The sequence below is a fragment of the Pseudopipra pipra genome, chromosome 4 (genome assembly GCF_036250125.1).
Source record: "Pseudopipra pipra isolate bDixPip1 chromosome 4, bDixPip1.hap1, whole genome shotgun sequence".
NCBI classification, from domain to species: Eukaryota; Metazoa; Chordata; class Aves; order Passeriformes; family Pipridae; genus Pseudopipra; species Pseudopipra pipra.
In genome coordinates, this window is record NC_087552.1 from 38,626,113 (window position 1) to 38,643,781 (window position 17,669).

General features: G+C 42.2%; 2 protein-coding genes across 5 annotated transcripts in view; one reads left to right on the top strand and one right to left on the bottom strand.

The window, feature by feature from the left end:
- GALNT7 (polypeptide N-acetylgalactosaminyltransferase 7) overlaps positions 1–13,415 on the top strand; it is a 112,945-nt gene extending 99,530 nt beyond the window's left edge. For 2 of the 4 annotated variants that reach the window (XM_064652478.1, XM_064652476.1), the window contains one exon: positions 150–2,381. In XM_064652478.1, the coding sequence (XP_064508548.1) occupies positions 150–287 (138 nt within the window). In that variant the 3' untranslated portion in view covers positions 288–2,381. Of the gene's footprint in view, positions 1–149; positions 2,382–4,495 lie in introns of those variants that run through there. The other 2 variants (XR_010430121.1, XM_064652477.1) reach the window with 2 other exon arrangements.
- HMGB2 (high mobility group box 2) lies at positions 12,175–14,539 on the bottom strand. Its single transcript, XM_064652499.1, has 5 exons — positions 14,395–14,539; positions 13,785–13,955; positions 13,469–13,614; positions 13,201–13,375; positions 12,175–12,710 (listed from the first exon to the last, which is right to left on the bottom strand). The coding sequence occupies exons 2-5, from the start codon at positions 13,932–13,934 to the stop codon at positions 12,555–12,557; spliced, it is 627 nt and encodes a 208-aa protein (XP_064508569.1). The 5' UTR covers positions 13,935–13,955; positions 14,395–14,539; the 3' UTR covers positions 12,175–12,554.
- Positions 14,540–17,669: the final 3,130 nt, after the last annotated feature.

Here is a 17,669-nt window from a genome sequence, read left to right on the forward strand (position 1 = left end):
GAACTGATCTGTTCTGGGACCCTGAAACCTGGTTTTGTAAATAGTTATATTGCAGTTGTAAAAAAAATGTAACAAAAAAACCCCAAACAAAAGAAAAATAAACCAAACAGAAAAGCCCAACACATTTTCCTGATGGTTTTGTTTTTCAGAATCTGCACAGATTTACTCACATTCCGTCAGGGAAGTGCTTGGATCGCTCCGAAGTCCTCCATCAAGTTTTCATTTCAGAGTGTGACTCCAGTAAAGCAACACAAAAATGGGAAATGAACAACATTCTTAGTGTGTAGACAGACAAAACCTACCTACTGACGCATTCATTTGTACAGGACTGAAAATAGCCTGAAAACTGCTGCAGTTATTAATTTGGACAGCTGTGAGCCTCCTGGCTTGGATGAAGGACATAGAGGAACTGTGATTATTACAATAACATTATCATCCGCAGTTAATGTTTACAAACTGCTTTACCTTAAACTCTGTAGATGTTTACATCTTTTTGTTTTAAGATGTTGGTAAATTAATGTGCTGTTAGCTATGTTTCATAGGAACATAGTTAAAAGCGTTGTCGTCTTCTTTGGGATTACACTCAGGGGTCTGAAGGCAGTTTTTTTACACACACTTGAAAAGGTTGGAGTAACCAGATTTTCATAGAACTTGGTGATTATCAACCTGTTGTATATTTTTATTTAATTTTACATCTTACTAAGCACTGCCACAGGTTATTAGCCAGGGTGGCCTTCTCTCACAGTCATGCTGCTTTTTTGGAAGATGAATTTCAACATATTTAGTGCCTCTTTCCTTTCTCTCTTTCACAAGAAAAGCATTTGTTGAAAATTATACAATGGATTTTTCTGAGCTGTCACCAGGGGTAGGGACCAACTGTATCACCCTATGTAATTACTGTGTTAGCAAAAACAAATTCCTATTGCCAGTTTGGCTGCTCTACTTCGACTGAATGCTTTGTACGGTAGAAGGAAGAGTGTCAAGTTTAGTGCTAATGCGGTACATTTTAATGGAGGTAAGCACCCTCACAATTCCAGTTAAGAATTTATAAGCACTAACTTGCTTGTTTAAACCATGCCTTACATAAAAATATTTAAAATAAACAAAAAAAAATCTGCACGATTATGTAAAACTTGGAAATAATCAAATGCTTCATTTATATTGATATTTTGAATGGAAATCAGTTAGAGGTGGACTAAAACTTTTAATTAGGAAAAAGCATCTAGCTTTTAACACATCCGCATAGTTCATTACAAAGACATCTGTCAACCAGTTTGGATGCCAGATTTAGATTCAAAAAAAGAAATGGAAATGAAACCACATTTATTCATACTAATTTTCCTCTTATTTTTGTCATTTGCAACTTCTCCGGAGGGATTACAAACACAAAAAACAACTGTTCGGTGCTATAGTGTACAGAGTAAAATGTGAAGAAGCTGTTTCTTAATATATTCTGGAAAGGAGTTGATGCAAACTCCCTTAGGAGTATAAATATTTACTCTGAATGAATAGAGAGGTGGAGGAGAAATGACTTATCCTCACTTCCTTTGTCCAGATTTTGTGACTTAAATGTTGACATCAGTGTACTGAATTTATAACAGTTATCCCTATAACATGTCACACAATCAAGTATGACTAAATACTTCCCTGAAGTCTAGAATAGCACTGCATGCAGCTCCCATTGATGTTAACAAGGGTTATGTATCATATTTGGTGACAGAGTTTGATCTTTATAGGGCTGTCTGCACTGATCTATTAGTCTGGGATCTTTCCTAGTTTCTTTAAACTTCTCATCTATCCTTTCAGAGCTATGAAAAAATAGAAAATAAAGGAGGGAGAAACTGGAAAAAAAAAAAAAAAAGGAAAATAAGGTTGTGTGCCGGTACTTGTTAATTGTGTGTATGAAAACTGACTCCATTTGTGTGTTGGGTAGATTAATTTAATCATACAACTATGCATAAAAGAAAGAATGGTGGCACATAAATTGTGTGGGTGTGCATTTTAAATGGGTATTATGTGCAATTCATTGAAAGCTGATGCTGTATGTGAATATGAATCTGTATGTGAGACTGAAACCTTACAAAACATGAGATCATAAGAAGCTGTTGCTGTAATGACTTTTTCCTACTATAGCTGGCTTGGAAAAAAATAATTCCCATATTCTTGCTTTGTAAGTTGATGATAATATCACTATGCATTTCTACATATTTTATAAATTTGATTTATGCAGATTTTGATACACTGTATGTTTCTGTAGAAATTGTATAAATCTTAAAAAATTTATTAGGGATAAATCTGGGAAACCTATGTATATCTTACTCATGGGTTGCTTGTTTTTTAGGTGAAGTAAATAAAATATTTGAATTTTTCGGTTTACTATACTTTTACAAAGTAAAAATGAATTATTATCTTTATAGAAAGCCCATATCTCAAAATCTAGACAACTTCAATATTACAAACTTACAAATATTAAAAGTGGTTTATTTTAATTTTTATATAGGTACCTTTTGTCACATCTGTGGGGACTCAGATTATTTTTCCAGTGAAATAAAAAATTCTCACTGAGAGCTGTCACATAGACATATTTGGATTTTCATATCACCTGCCCTGATCTAATTAGGTAGATTTAATATACTTATAGAAAATGAACTTGAGAATTATTTCTAAAGTAGAACCAAGCATCAGGACTAGTTTGTAGAGGTTTGACTATATTTTATCTCGGTTCATTGAGGTTTTTGCCAGCAAACATGTTTCAATCAAACTTTATTTTTTCCTGAGAAGTTTCTTTAGCAAAAGAGTATGCAATTAAATTGGGACATGAAAGACACAAGTTCTGGCCTAAGAGCAAACCTAAATGCTGAAATCTACAGGGCTTTTTTACGGATGGGTTTCTTGCTTCCCGGCCATATCTGTCAGTGCACTTTTGCGTATTCAGATTTCGAAAGGCTCCTTTGACAAAATCATGGAAGTATAGGAAGAGACAATTCATGTAGGCAATACCCTTTTATGTATGAAAACAGGGAATGATAGGAAGGAGGGGACATCTTTCTTCATTACCAGAGATCCTAGCACCAGGAGAACCTACAGCACACTTTGGGCAGTACCAAAGATGCTGTCCCCACTGGTGGCATCGTAGAATCAGTGCATTCTCTTTCCCTAATGCTAATCAATCTCCTTTACTACTGTCTGCTTCCTCCATACCATTTGCTTCCAAATTGCAGTCCTTAAAGCCAAAAATTATCAACTTACAGCTCTGAAACTTGATTAAGAAGCTTGAGATCTATTACACCATGCCAGAGGTGTAAAAGTTTTATGCTTAACTCTAATCTGTGAGCTTTCTCACAAGAAACAGCAAAACATACCACTGCCTATAAAAACACAAAAGGTGCTTTGGTAGATTTTGCTGTGCATCAATTTTCCTTTTACGTTAAAAAAGATCAAATTGAGCAAGATCCATGGAAGCAAAGTAATAAGAAGGGGAATTTAAAAACATGAAGAAGAAATCATCTACACCATTGAACACAAACTTTGTTTCTGTAAAAGCATTTATTGTTTCCTGCTGGTGAGCTTGGATCCATCAATTGGAATAGGTGAAAAGAAACAACTCAAGGAAAAACAAATTGGCCGTGTTTGTGTTTCTGTTTGTTGTTTTCTTCGCTATAAGAAGCATGGGAATACTATGTCTTGCTGTGTTCTGAAATCTTATCTGGCTTACTTTTATGAGAATAATCCTTGAGAAGTGTCAGTGGTTATCTTCCAGGGTAATATGTACTTTCTGGGAACATCAGAACTAGTTGCCAGCATTTAGTCCTCTGGTTGTTGACTTTACATACCGTGCAAGCCTCCTCTGAATTCCTGTAATGTTGGAATAATAAGTTGTGTAGCTTGGCTGGCACTGTATGAGAGGATTCTCTACATAGAATGAGTCTAGGTAGAAAAAGTAATAGGCTATCAAAAAATGCAGGTGATTTTGGCTCCCTTGGGGTTTAAAAAAAAAAAAAACAAAACATCAGCTGTGCATAATCCCTGAAGCCTGAAACCGCTTTGGCCCTCCTTTCACTGTGGGTAGCTTCTGGTCATCTTACCTCACACACTGCTGCCACAAGCGTGTGTATTGATACGTGCTGCCTCCCTCATCGCACCCTCAGCTGTGGTCACTGGTATGGATCCCAGCAAAGTGGGAAGAGGTGCTTTTGTGGATTATACATCTCAGTGACCCAGGCAATGGTTAGTAACCTTTATTTTTTAAAATCTTAAAAATCTAGTCCATTTTTTACATGGAGAAACAAATGAAGTATTCTCCATTACCATGTAATACAGGTCCTGGTAAAACTAAAACTAGGCTATCTGCACAACTCTTAGAATTTTTACCACATTGCACTGCTCTGTGGCTTTTCTGAACAACAGTATGGGTAGAGAATCTTCAGTGAGGTAGTGGCATAACTGATGGTCTGATGGGTCTGAACTGACTGATGAAAAATGCATGTTTCTTCAGTCAACAGGTCAACGAAGGTGACAAGCATCAAAGTGTGTAAGGAGGAGTTAGAGCTGCGCAAACACCAAGATGAAAAGGTATGTTTGCTTGTTAGATCCTTACTTTTTCTCACAAATATGCTTCACAGAGAAGAAACACGATTGCTTTAGGGTCAAGAAGTGTCCCCTCTGAAGTGGAGGGCGGATAAAGCAGGGCTGAGGGCTGGGTGGGTCCCACAGCTCTCATGAATGTGATCATTCAGTGTGAAAGCAGAACTGCCTACAGTGGTGTGACAGTTCGAACAACTCCATGATGTTTCCTGTGCAAGTGTTAATGTCTCCTGCACAAGAAAGGAGCAGAAAGGTGGGAGAAGCAGCATAGCCCTAATTCACAATAAAACCAAAACAAACTAATGCCTGAGATGTGCATGATGGCATCAGCAGCCCTTTGGCTGAGCATCCCAGGGGTCCTGAGAGGGAAAGGGAAAATAATGGAGAGATGATATTTTACTTCCCTGGAAAGAGCTGCTGGTGGCAGTGTGTGTCAGGTAAGGCAACATGCCCAGACAGCTGTTAAACCACAGTCTTCAGATGAAGAAGCACAGTTTAGAATAGGTTTTCTGAATCACTTGAAGGCACTGGGGTGGAAATAGGAATCAAAATACAACCTTTTTCCTTGAAATTTATGAGAGGATTCCCCAGGAAAATAATGTAGGCCAGTATCTTTCAACAAACCCTGACATTAAACAGCAGTGGGTCTTTGAGTATAAAGTCCTCTGGATCTTCTGTGTATGTGAGTGCATGTTCTCTGAGTTAGACCTGCCACAGGATACAGCATTAATACTTGTGGGTGACAGCTGTGCCACAGCCATGAGGACTGGTACTGTCACTTCTAAGGGTTGTTGGGTGAAAACACCCCTTTGCTTCTATACAGCTCTGCTTCCATACAGCCAGAGATCTTGTTGCACTGGGGAAGCACTGTCATTCTGTGGTAGGCACAGGAGATCCTAAGCCCTGCCTGGCAATGGATGCCTTGCTAGCCTGAGCCTGCGGGATGGCTACAGCCTTTTGCCAGAGCCCTCAGGGCCATCGCAGTTGCCCAACAGGCAGCTACTCGTGCAGTTTTCATATTTTTGTTTCTAAGGCAGGAGAAACTGTGAAAGAAAGTAGAACTGGATGAAAGTAGAAGCCTTCTGGAAGATTCTTGTGAGTTCATAAGGAGGAGAGATTTGGGAAAAGCTGACCAGAAGAAAAAGCACACCCAGCTCTGGAAGCATTTCTAGTCATGCTGCTCTTTCAATTGCACTGAGGAATGCACTGAAGTCCTACCTGTCCTGAAGATGCCGAGGAACCACTAAAGACCAAGCTAATCAACTTGGCAAAGGAAGGGAAAGCTGTCTGTCCTGCTGTATGTCTGCATGAAGGTAAGATGGTGTGGGGTGTTGCTGAGGAAAACAATTCTGTAACCCTATAGCAGAGTGGGGTCTGGTTACTACTGATATTAAAGCTATTGAGGATACAATAATACTGAACTGGGTCATTCCCAGTTGGAAATAGGAAACAATCCTGCTTTTTTTTTTTCTTTTCCTGCCATAGTATTGCATTATCTTCCATGTGATGATTATGAGGAAAATGGAGTTCATTCTCCAACGTCTGGACCCTTTGTCTCTGATGGACAAGCTAAAAATGTTTTGAATTAGAATAAGAATTGAATGTAACATTTGAACTTAAAAGCACATGCAAGATCAGATCAAAAGTCCAGGCAACACAGCAGCCTGTCTCACTCAGTGGTCAGAAGGATCAGTATGGTCAAAGAGCATGGGGCAGAGTGAAAGGATGCAGCAAGGATACTTGTCTAAGATTGTCCCTACTTCTGGCATTATATAACTCAAGCACTTTCTGACTAGAAATAGTATTTTCTATTTAATAGTCCAAAATGTGTCCAACTGCTGCTTGAATCTACACAGACTTTGGTCATGCATCATCTGATTTATGCAAAGAGTTTGAAGGTTTCTGAACAGGCTTTCTGGCTCTGCAGTGCACTCTTCTGCGGTGACAAATCAGTGAGATATAGGCGAATTATGAAGGCTTGTTAAAGGTCTTAATTCCTGAATGAGTGGTCAGTGCTGGGTCCATGCAGGGTTCAGCCGGCCAGGAGCTAGTTTGACTAGAACTGGCAGCACTGACAATAACATCATCAACAGCTCATTTTTGAAAAGGCCTTTTAGAATGTTGTGATCTTATGCACACAAGCATCCCTCCAGCTCTGCTGGAAAACTGATTTATGGGTACAAACTTTACCATTAGATGTTTGGGCCAGGAAATACTTAGAATAGCCATACAATTTATAGACGGAGCACTGGATCTGCTGACTATAAAGATTTTTCTGGTGGTTGACTTCATATTCAGTCCTGGAACATCACAAGCCTCTCCGACATTGAGGCTGAGGGGGATAGATAGGACAGGACAGGATAATCAGAGCAACATACAGGTTCACTCACTAACTGGTGCTGGCCTGTGACAATTAACTAACTTGAGGAATTTGTGTAGGCAGTCAGCTTTTTGACCAGGTAGATCTGAATTTCATGATATCCCACAGTTAGGAGACTTAATGTTTCCCTGAAGGGCTGTGTCCATTGGAAAATGCAGCACTGAGCTTGACATCTGGGCTCTGTTATGGGACTCTTTATACGGATTCAAATGGGATTACGGAAAAGCAGACAGGTTGTGATGCAGCTCATACAAGAGATCCAGCAATTTTGGAAATGCAGAGGTTGCTGGAAAAACACATATATTTCAAGATGTGGACAGAAATACAAGCCAAAATGAGAAAATAAACAGAAAAATAAATATATGCTAAGGGTGGTAAGGCAAGTGAAGCAGGATCAGTGACAGTCACCACCACAGCAAATAATCCATCTCTGAGCAATATGTACTGAATTATGTACCAGTACTATATACCAGATGGCTATGATACACTCCTATGAAATGGTTCAATAGGTCATTGGCTAATCAAAGGTAAAACTCCTATTTGATTTTTTTTCTGATTTTCTTTCCACACTCGTTTGCAACTTCATTTGTGTTGTAGGAGTTCTAAAGCCTGTATATACTGCAGTCAGTCCCCAGGTCTGTAGCTGTTCTAAACAAGATGCATTCATGCACATGTACACACACACACACACTCATGCAAATTTAGAATTTTCCAGACCATAGGTTTTGCTTTGGAAAAATAAAACCGACTTTGTAAATAGGCTTTGTTGTGAGATGATCTAAGAAAAAGGAAACTTTATATTCCTTTAGGAAGATGATAAGGCAATACTACATATTTGTTTTGTCCTTAACTCTTTTACCTAATAATGCCTAACGTGCTATTTGCTTTTCTAGCAAACATTTGTTACATCTTCATAGAGTTATCTCTTACAGCTCCAGCATCTCCTCCAGAGTAATGTAATGTAGTTTATTGTCTACCCACGTTACCTATGACATGAACATTAAGCCTGCATTTTCCCCTGTACATGTGAGGGGCGAGCACATATCAATTAATACACTGTGTATTAATACCATATTTCACCTGCTTGTTTTACTATGCTGTCACTTCAGGCTGCAGGCTGGCTTTACAGTTCTTCACTGTTAGCTCTTTTCATTCATGCAAGATCTTAAATGGTGACTTATTTCTTTTATAGGAAGTAGACCAGGCCAAATTCAAGTAGACCAGAACTACTTGATCTCCTTTACCTTCAAGTTCACAGATTTCTTTGAAGAATATTTACAGATCTATGGAACAGGATTTCCTCTTGTGAAATCACAAGTTCTATTTAGCCATTTGTCCAGCAGCTCTCGGCTGTACTGTGGCTCCTACCAACTTACCATATGGGCATTATTGGTCTGAAGCTCCCTGTATCTCCCCAGAATGCTTTCTAAAAATTAGTGTCATATTTGTGACCTTTAATTCCTCTAGCACTAAGGCAGTTAGTTTTCAGTGAAAAAAAATATAAAGTATGGTTCATAGTTCGGCCATTTCAGCATTTGAGTTTCCTTAGAACTCTTGGATGAATACCATCTGTCCTGTCATTTTGTTTCAAGACCTTTTACACTTGGATTTGAGACAGATGCTTCACCATGCCTCTTCCATTATAAAGTTGTGTCATGAAAACTTCCTGAAGCTTCTCTAGAAGGTTAAAAAAGAAGTTTTCTTTTTCTAAAATCTTCTCTAGTCATGCTACTGTATCTTGAGCATCTATTGTCCCTAGGACAGTTTGGCAGCCCTCTTGGTTCTGAGAATGCCCTGGTTTTGGAGGAGTTGGAGTTAATTTTTTTCCTAGTAGCTGGTATAGTGCTGTGTATTGGATTTAGAATGAGAATAATGTTGATTACACACTGATGGTTTAGTTGTTGCTGAGCAGTGTTTACACCAAGTCAAGGACCTTTCAACTTCTCATGCTGCCCTGCCAGCAAGGAGGCTGGAGGTACATGAGAAGCTGGAAGGGGATGCAGCTGGGACAGCTGACATCCACTGACCAAACAGATATTCCATGCTGCATGGCTCAGCATATAACCAGGATGAAAGCTGGCTTAGGGCCACTGCTTGAGAACTGGCCGGTGGTGAGAAATTATCTTTCATTTGCATCACTTGTTTGTCTTGGGATTTATTTATCTTTTTTGTTATTTTTATTTTCATTATAATTTATTAATTATTATTATTTTATTTCAGTTATTAAACTGTTTTTATCTCAAGACATGAGTTTTCTTACTTTTATTCTTCCAGTTCTCTCCCCTGTCTCACCATGTGGGGGAGTGAGCAAGTGGCTGTATGGGGCTTGGTTGCCAGAAGGGGTTGAACCATGACAGATGTATTTGAAAGTTGTTATTAGTCCATCTGTTTTCTCAAGGTGCCCTGATGCTTTTCTTCCTTGCCACATGTTGCTGTGTCTGGCCTGTTGATGTGCTGTTTTTTTCTGGATTATTGATTTAGAAATAATTTGAACTTTCTAAAGACTTGCTTTCCTACATTTGGTATTCTCTCATTCCTGCTCTTTATCAACCTCAGTCTTGTCTTTGGTAGTCGTTTGGTCTGCTTTACTATGTGGGATGCCTTTATGCTGGACCTCTAGTGCAGTGTGAGCATTCTGCATGATGCCTCCAACCACTCGGGGCATCCCTTTTAGTTTTGATTTTAGACAGACCTCCCAGTTCACCTCCAGTGAGCTATTTCACAAGTTTGTCCATATTAAAAAATTATGGGAAGAACTAGTTTAGCTTTTCTTCTATTGCCTTATCTTTCCTGAACAGTCCCGTTACACTTTGATCACTTACTAGTCCTTTCCAGTGAATGCTCACAGATGGGGATTATCTGAACCCCCTAACCTGACATATCATACTTTTTAAAGCTTAATTTGAAAATAGCAATTTTCATGTGCTTTGTTCCATTTGCCTTTATATTCAACATCCTTAGAGAAGGGACAAAATATTATTTTTTAAAAATGCTACTTATCTTTAGTCATGACATCATTCTCAGTTAATAGATCAGCCCAATGCAGAGCTTTGCCGTGACTTGCTGCAGCTCATGCTGACATGGTGTGTAAACAAAGAGACTTGTCTCATGATGTGGGGCAGGCTACAGAGCAGTGCAGTAGCCTATTTTTTGCAAAAAAAGATCTCTCCAGCAGTCAGGATATATTTGTGAATGAGATCATAAAGAAAAGTAACCCACAGCTAGTGTTTCATAGAGCATTGTTAGAATGTGGGACAAGAGAGTGGCAACACTAGCCAGCTCTGCACTGATTTGTGCAGAAGTCGTGCTGAAGCTAAATTAGCCAGTTAATGATTAAATGAAATAGAATCCAAAAGCTATTTTACCTCACTGAGGAAAATATTCAAAGAGCTCCCTTATTCTGAATTATCTCAAGATATGCTCTTATTTTGACACAGTATTTAAAATTCTATAACCCATGCAGCTTCTAGGACACCTGAGGGCTATATTTTGTTTCAATTTAAAAGTGCTTGAGCAGAAGTAAAAAACATTTGCAATAATCAAATTAGTCAATTTGCTCTGACACTCCTTCTCCTCCACCGCAGAAGATTATTTAAACCTAAAGACTTCTTGAAGCATCACTGTTCTGCACAGGGAAGGAGAACTGAGAGGAGGTGATGGTACATTTCCACAGGGAAATCTGAACAGGATATGCTGACAATGAGTGAGACCAGCATGGTCTTACACTATGACAGGGAATTGCCTTTAGCTGGAAGAATTTTTGATTTAAGGATACAGGTGCTGTAGGACTGCAAATTCTACAGAAAATGTTCTTGAGCACTGGAAGTACCATGCACAGAACCACTGCCTCTCACTTCCAGTTTTTGCCTGCGGCTTCCCAAAATATGAGCCCAAAAAATGGAGCCGTTGATCCTGCCTGTGCCAAGTATCTCTGGCAGGTCCAATATGTAAAACAGCAGCTAATCCTTCTGATACCACTTTAAGTATTTCAGGGGCATGGTGGGGAGGAAAAAACAACTCTGGGTTTCTAAGGGTCCCAAAGATTAATACCTACTTCAGTATAAAAATGTTTGAATTGCCTTTACAGTTACTTTATTTCCATACTTACAGGAATATACAAAGTATTTTCTGTCAAGACTTGTTTCTGAAAGTGCTAAGCTATCATTGACCTACTACAGTGACATTTACCACAGTTATACTGCTGAAAACATTTCATCTCACACATGTACCATGATGGGACACAAACATATTGCCTAAGTTGATGGACAATAGAGAGACAGTTTAAACAAAAACCTTGGAACACAGCCCTTTATACCTAATTTTTTAGATATTACACATTTCACTGTTGGGCTTTCAAAGTCTAGTAAAAACTATTTCCTGGTATTTATCTCAAAAAAATTAAACTTTAGCTATTTAGTTTACCTGTACTATCTCCAATTCCCTTCTTGCAAATATTGTTAGATATTAGATTTAGGCTTTTAAATATGGTGAAGTAAAAGTGAAAACCAAGAAATGGTGTAACTGGAGAGTGTTACCACCACAAACAGGAACATATCAGGAGCACATGTTCTTTACAAATGCCTTCTCCCCTTTCTGCAGGAATCCACTGGCATGTGTGGAGATAACATTCCAACATTTTTCATGCTGTTCTGCAAGCTGTGTATTTTATGAGAAGCCGCTAATACTAGGGCCAGGGGAAGAGGGAGGGAGTAGGCAACATCTGGGAAGACATGCCTCTAACCATGTCTGTCACACAGCCAACCTTCCTGTCCTGGTATGGACAACAGAAAAGGCCAGTGACCTTGAGCTCTGGGAGAGAAAGCTCTAAAGATTCACTCATTATCAGCTATTACACCAAAACAAAACTATAAGACCTGTGCTTCGGCAGTGTGGGGAAAGAAAACAACCCTGGAGTAATTATCAGCAACCTCAGTACTTGAAGAGATTTTTTTTCACTCACAAGATAGTATAGGCAAATGGTAGTGTAAGGAAAGCATCAACTGCAACTAAGCATAGCATATGTGGGAGAGGAAATTGTGGTTAAAAAAGTGTAGACACCTGTGTAAGCTCCAGGAGCCACAGGTTAAGAGACTTGCTAGTTTTGGAGTAACAGCAATAGCCCAAGAACAGTGCAAAGCACTTCCCTGCACAGGACTCCAGCACTCTGCGAGTGCCCAGCCTCTCAGAAAACACCATAAATAATACAATAATCATGTACAACATTTTATTACAAAACTGTTAAAAAAGTAATACAATGCAACAAAATACTACAAAATATAAGATCAGCTATTAAGCTACCTCCTTTGTACTTAGCTATAAAGAAACACCTGACTATCAGTCACTGAATTTCAACAGAACCATTAAATATGAAGAAACAGCAGAAACATTCAACAACTTTTTCAAACCAAACTGTAGCAGCCCTTGGCTACTACTTACATTATAAATCGAAGTCTCCCTACAAAGAACCACATTACCTATACACAATTCTGTACAGATTTTTATACTGAAGCTAACCATGAGCTGCACTTGAGTTCACATTCTTAGCAAAATATTGGATTTTGAGCATAAATCTTTACAGCAGGACATTCATTTATTCTTCATCCTCATCTTCTTCCTCCTCTTCCTCCTCTTCTTCCTCTTCCTCCTCCTCCTCTTCTGGTTCTGCTTTCTTCTTAGACCCTGCAGGCCTACCTGGGCCCTTTTTTCCTGCATCACTCTTGCTCTTGGCACGATATGCTGCAATATCCTGCAAGAGAAATGCTGTTAAGTTGCTAGCAATATAACTCTTAAGACAAATTTGTACTGCTTCAGTAATTTAATACTATTGTACTATGCAGATCAAATACAGTGTTTGCAAAACGGAGGAAACTGAACCTTGGGACTTTCACGCTTAAACCTTTTGGCAAGAGCACACATGATCCAGAGAGTTTTAAGAATTTTGTGACCACAGTGCTCTGGAGAACAACTGTGTTTTTATGTTAGCAAGCAGGTGACCTGTTTTCTGGTAGTAAAGCATCTTACTGGTAAAATCTCTAGGCACGCAAAAACCACATTCAGGTTCCAGATACCTGTAAGGGTTCCAGATACCTGCCCCACCACACCTCTTCATGTGTTCTAAAGCCTGACAAAGGTTGATGTAGAATTATGAGTTATATATGGTTCAAGTGCAAAACATAAGTCACATATTTACATTGAGCTCTACAACTTGAATCATTATTTTATTTTTTTAAATGTACCTTTTCATATTTCTCCTTTAGTTTTGCAGCCTTCTGTTCATATGGCTGTTTATCTTTGGCTGACTGTTCAGACCACATTTCACCTAATTTCTTTGCTGTATCTCCAATAGACAAGCCAGGATGATCGTTTTTGATTTTTGGACGGTGTTCCGAACAGAAAAGGAAGAATGCAGATCTACATTGAGAGACAGTGATTAAAGTTATGTATCAGACTATTAGAACTAATACTTTTTTTTTGTTTGGGGGAGGGGGTCATAGAAACACTCACGGCGGTCTTTTAGGAGCATTGGGGTCCTTTTTCTTTCCCTTCTTCTCGCCTTTGGGAGGAACATAATTTTTCATCTCCCTGTCATAACGAGCTTTGTCTCCTTTAGCCATTTCTTCAAACTTTCCTTTTTCCTTGCTCGACATTGTCTGTGGACACAGGGCAGGGAAAGGGGAAGAGTCTGGATGAGATAAAGCGGCTGCTGACCCACTAAGGCCTAAGCAGCAGCTGCTACCAGGGATCTTTTCCCAGCAGCCCGCAGCAGGGGCGGGGGCCAGCCCGGCAAGGGCTCAGCACGGCTCGGCCTGGCCCCACTCACCTTCCACCGTTCCGAGCACTTCCGCGAGAACTCGGCGAAGTTGACGGACGAGTCCGGGTGCTTCTTCTTATGCTCCTCGCGGCAGGTCTGCACGAAGTAGGCGTACGAGGACATCTTGCCCCGCGGCTTGTTGGGGTCGCCTTTGCCCATGGCGAGGTCGGCGGCGGGTCCCTGCGGAAGGAAGGCGGAGGACCGGCGTGAGGCGAGGCCGCGCCCCAGGACGTTCCCGCCTCTCTCCCGCCGGCACCTTCCCGCCCCAGCGCGCCCGGCCCCGCCCCCGCCGCGGCCCCTCAGTGTCCCCCGCCCACCCCGCGGCACCTTCCGCCCCCGGGGCCTCTCCCCGCCCCCTGCGGCGGCTGCGGCGCCCGGCCCGCCCGGCTCCGCCGCCCGTGCCCCGACCCTCCCCGCCGGGGCCGGAGTCGCCGCCGCCCTTCCTGCCCCACCCGCCCGCCGCGAATCCTCCCCTCAACCCCGGGCGCGCCGCCGCGGGAGACTCGCGCTCCCTCCGCGCCCCGGACCGCCGCTGGTGCGCCCTCTGCCCTGCTCCCTCTCTCTCCCACCCACCCTCCCGGCACACTCTCTTTTCGCGGGCGGGGTACGCAGGCCTTGCCTGGCTAAGCGGGGCGGGCGGCGCGGGCTCTGCTCGCTCAGGTGCTGCTGCCGAGTGGTGCCGCGGCCGCGCACTTGCCGCCTCTTGTTTTGCGCGGCGCTGCCCGCCACAGCAACCCGACCCGCGGCGCCAAAGACCCGCCCCCACTGCACCCCATTGGCTGCCGCGCCCGTTCAAACTGCCCGAGGCTCCGCCCGCCGGCGCCGGGGCCGGCCGGGATTGGCTGTGTGCCGCTCTGACGTCACGGCCCAGCCGCTCTCGGGCCAGGCCGAGCGCGAGGGGGTCGTTGGCGCTCGTACCCGTTGGAACCGGTTGAGGTGAGGAGAGCGGGGGGGAGGGGCGAGACGGGGCGCGCTGGGCGGCGATTGGGGGACAGGGACGGTTTAAAAAACCGCGGGGGCCCCTCCCATTGGCCGGCGGGGGTTGTGCCCGCTCTGATTGGGCGGAGCGGGGAGGCTGCGGCGTGGTTTAAAAATACAAAGGGAGCGGGAATGGCGACTGGGCGGGTAGGGAATGGTGGCTGTGGGGGTGGTACGGGGCAGGGGCCCTCGGCGCTGCTTTCCCGCAGCCCAGGGTGGAACGGGTGCCGCCGTCCCTCTCTGGGGGCGGGGACCTGGCGGGCAGCAGCCGCCGGCTTTAAAACGGGTCTGAAACTTGTGTTTCGCCGCCTGAGCGAGAGCTGTTCTCGAGCGCTGCCCTCTCCCCGAGTCTGCCCGCCCCGCCGCGGGGCAGGGGCAGGGGCTAGGGCGGTGCCGGCCTGCGCGGGTCACCCCGCGGGAGGAGCGCTGGTGGTGCGGGCCAGGCTTGCAGCGGTCCCTGGGCACGGAGAGGGCTGGCTGCCCGCAGGGAACGCTTTCCTCCCACTCCCGGGATGGCGGGGCTTGGGAGTGCTCCTGGCCGCTTGTGAGGGCAGGGTGTCCCCACTCACGCCGGACTCAAAGCCTCGCCGCTGGGAAGGGAAGGTGTCGGCTCTCTCCGAGTCTTGTGCTCCCTGTAAGAAGTGCAAGCCTCAGCAGTGCAAAGCCTGGGATCCGACCTCGGTCAGCTGAGGTTTTAATGGAAACCACGCCTATGCTTTCCAGTGCACCGCCAGCACTGAATATGGCCATTTCGGCTTGGGGATAAAACCCAAGTTTCCATACAGACATTTACTTTATTGCGGTTTGCCCCAGTCTACACGATACAGGTTTTGCTAATGTTGTTTTTCTTCTGTTTAGTTAGTTTCATCCAACTCTCTAGTTAACATCAGTCTAGGTAAATATTCTTAGTAATCTAAGCAGTTTTTAAGAGTCTTGTTTTTTCAGGTGTAGTTTATAGCACTGGTGAAAAGCTGGTTATAACTTTGTTTACCGAAGATGCAATGCCTTCGGTAGAGCTTTAATCTTGTTAACCTAGCTCAATGCTGGGGGGAGGAGGGAAGAACCAAACCAACAAACTTTAAAAAACATCAGCTCCAGTCCCTGAGTTATGTGAGAGTACTGACTAGTTGCAGGTGTGAGTGGTCAATGTCTTAATCTCCAGAGTCCCCCTCATTCCAGATTTCCTCAGTATAAGAAGCGCTTATCAGGTACAGTCCTTCAAGCCGGGTTTTTGTCTGTTTGTTTGTTTGGGGTTTTTTGTCCTTCTGATGAGGATGTGTTCATGAAGAACAGTTCACTAGCACGCTAGTAAATGCCTCTTTTATCCTGTTTCATTTTAAGCTTTGTGTACTTGCCCAAACTGCAGCCCTAAAAGTCATACTGTAAACTGGAAAAAGTTAGTCCAAATCCTATAAAGGAAGGGAGGTAGATTGACAGAGCAAAACAGAGATATGTATTCCCTCTGCAGATGTCAAAGCCTTCACAAGCCAGTTATCCAAATTCTTGTATCAGTTAAGTCATGTGGCTATTACTTTTGACAGTGTTTAACATACAAACAAAACTTACCCTTCCTTACCTTCTAAAATAAACATTTACATGGGGGATATTCCATGTTCCAATTCTGGTTCATTATTACTGTAAAACTTCCCACTACTTCTCAGTAGCAAAGTAATGTTCTCGATTCTATGGTACTGAATTCCATGAATCCCTATTCACTTCGCAAGGAGTTGTTTTAATTTATGTGGCTTTAACTCACTCAAAATCAGTTTTACTTCTGAATCTTCATCAATGCAGTTGGAAGAACAATTAATTATCTGCTAATTTTCAGAAACAGTTTTCTCAGTATCAGTGCTTTAAAAACAGCAAGTCATAATGCCTGTGAGTTTGTCACTGAAAAGTTATCAGGATGGCTACCAGAAATGATTTTTTTTTTAAGTTGAAAGGGGGAATAATTTGTCTCATTTTACCCTTCCAAATCCCCTCTCTGTCAGTTCTTGAAGGGAAAGGGGAGAAAAAAAACTTTAGGTAAGTTTTATTAACATTTTCACTTTTAATTTTAACAGTAGTATAGAAAGTTTGTGGAAAAAAATTACTTTGGAATAGTGTTTGGAAATTATAGGATGTAATTGCAGCGAGGCTTCCTCTGTTGTATCTGTTTTTATATCTGCTCTAAGAATATGAAGAAAATTACTGTGGAAAAGTAAGTAGAGTGAGAAAGTGTAATTACTGCTATGGGAGAAAATGAGATCTGCTTTTCAAATTATTTAATTTAAGAAAGAAATAAGTTCTTTAAATTCGCTTGTCTGAAAAAGAAAACCTTTCTACAAATAAACAGGTCCATAGAGTGTTATGTCATGTCCTACAACATAGGGCACATAAGAAACCAAACAGTTGTACTCTTTAACATCTGCCTGTCCTTCAACAAGGAAGGCAGTATTGAAAATTTTCCATGCTTGAACATGATACTGGAAGCTTTCCACAGCAACGCTGATGCTGAAAGCCCCATGCAAGAATGCTGATATTAGAAACTTGCTGTGATAAAGCTGTGCCTTCCTCCCAGCACCCTTGCACCTGGAAAAGCCTTTCTCTGTGCACCTGGTTCCACAATAAGCTGTCACTGTTTTTTCATTGCACCACGCTTCCTTTTCAGACAAAACCACAACTTCTGTGTCAAGAGATTGTCACTCTTCTGAAGCAGTGATCTGTGCAGTATTGACTTTGGTCGGTCCATGTGGTTAATTTATTAACCACATGTGGATGACAGTTGTGGGGAAGAAGCATAAATGCCAGGACTTGAAGTTTATTTCTGTGTGAATAAGTAAGCTCATGAAATGACTGTTAAGTTTTACAGCTCCCTGGCTTTGAGCCCTTTTGAATTTCTAATCTGTTCCACAATTACAATTTGGGGCGCTTCAT

Excerpts from the sequence above, each read along its gene's own strand:
- HMGB2 (XM_064652499.1), bottom strand. The coding sequence starts at position 13,934 with ATGGGCAAAGGCGACCCCAACAAGCCGCGGGGCAAGATGTCCTCGTAC. Across the intron at positions 13,376-13,468 it reads AATGCTCCTAAAAGACCGCC|ATCTGCATTCTTCCTTTTCT; the intron begins GTGAGTGTTTCT and ends CTCTCAATGTAG. Across the intron at positions 12,711-13,200 it reads TAAAGGAGAAATATGAAAAG|GATATTGCAGCATATCGTGC; the intron begins GTACATTTAAAA and ends TTTCTCTTGCAG.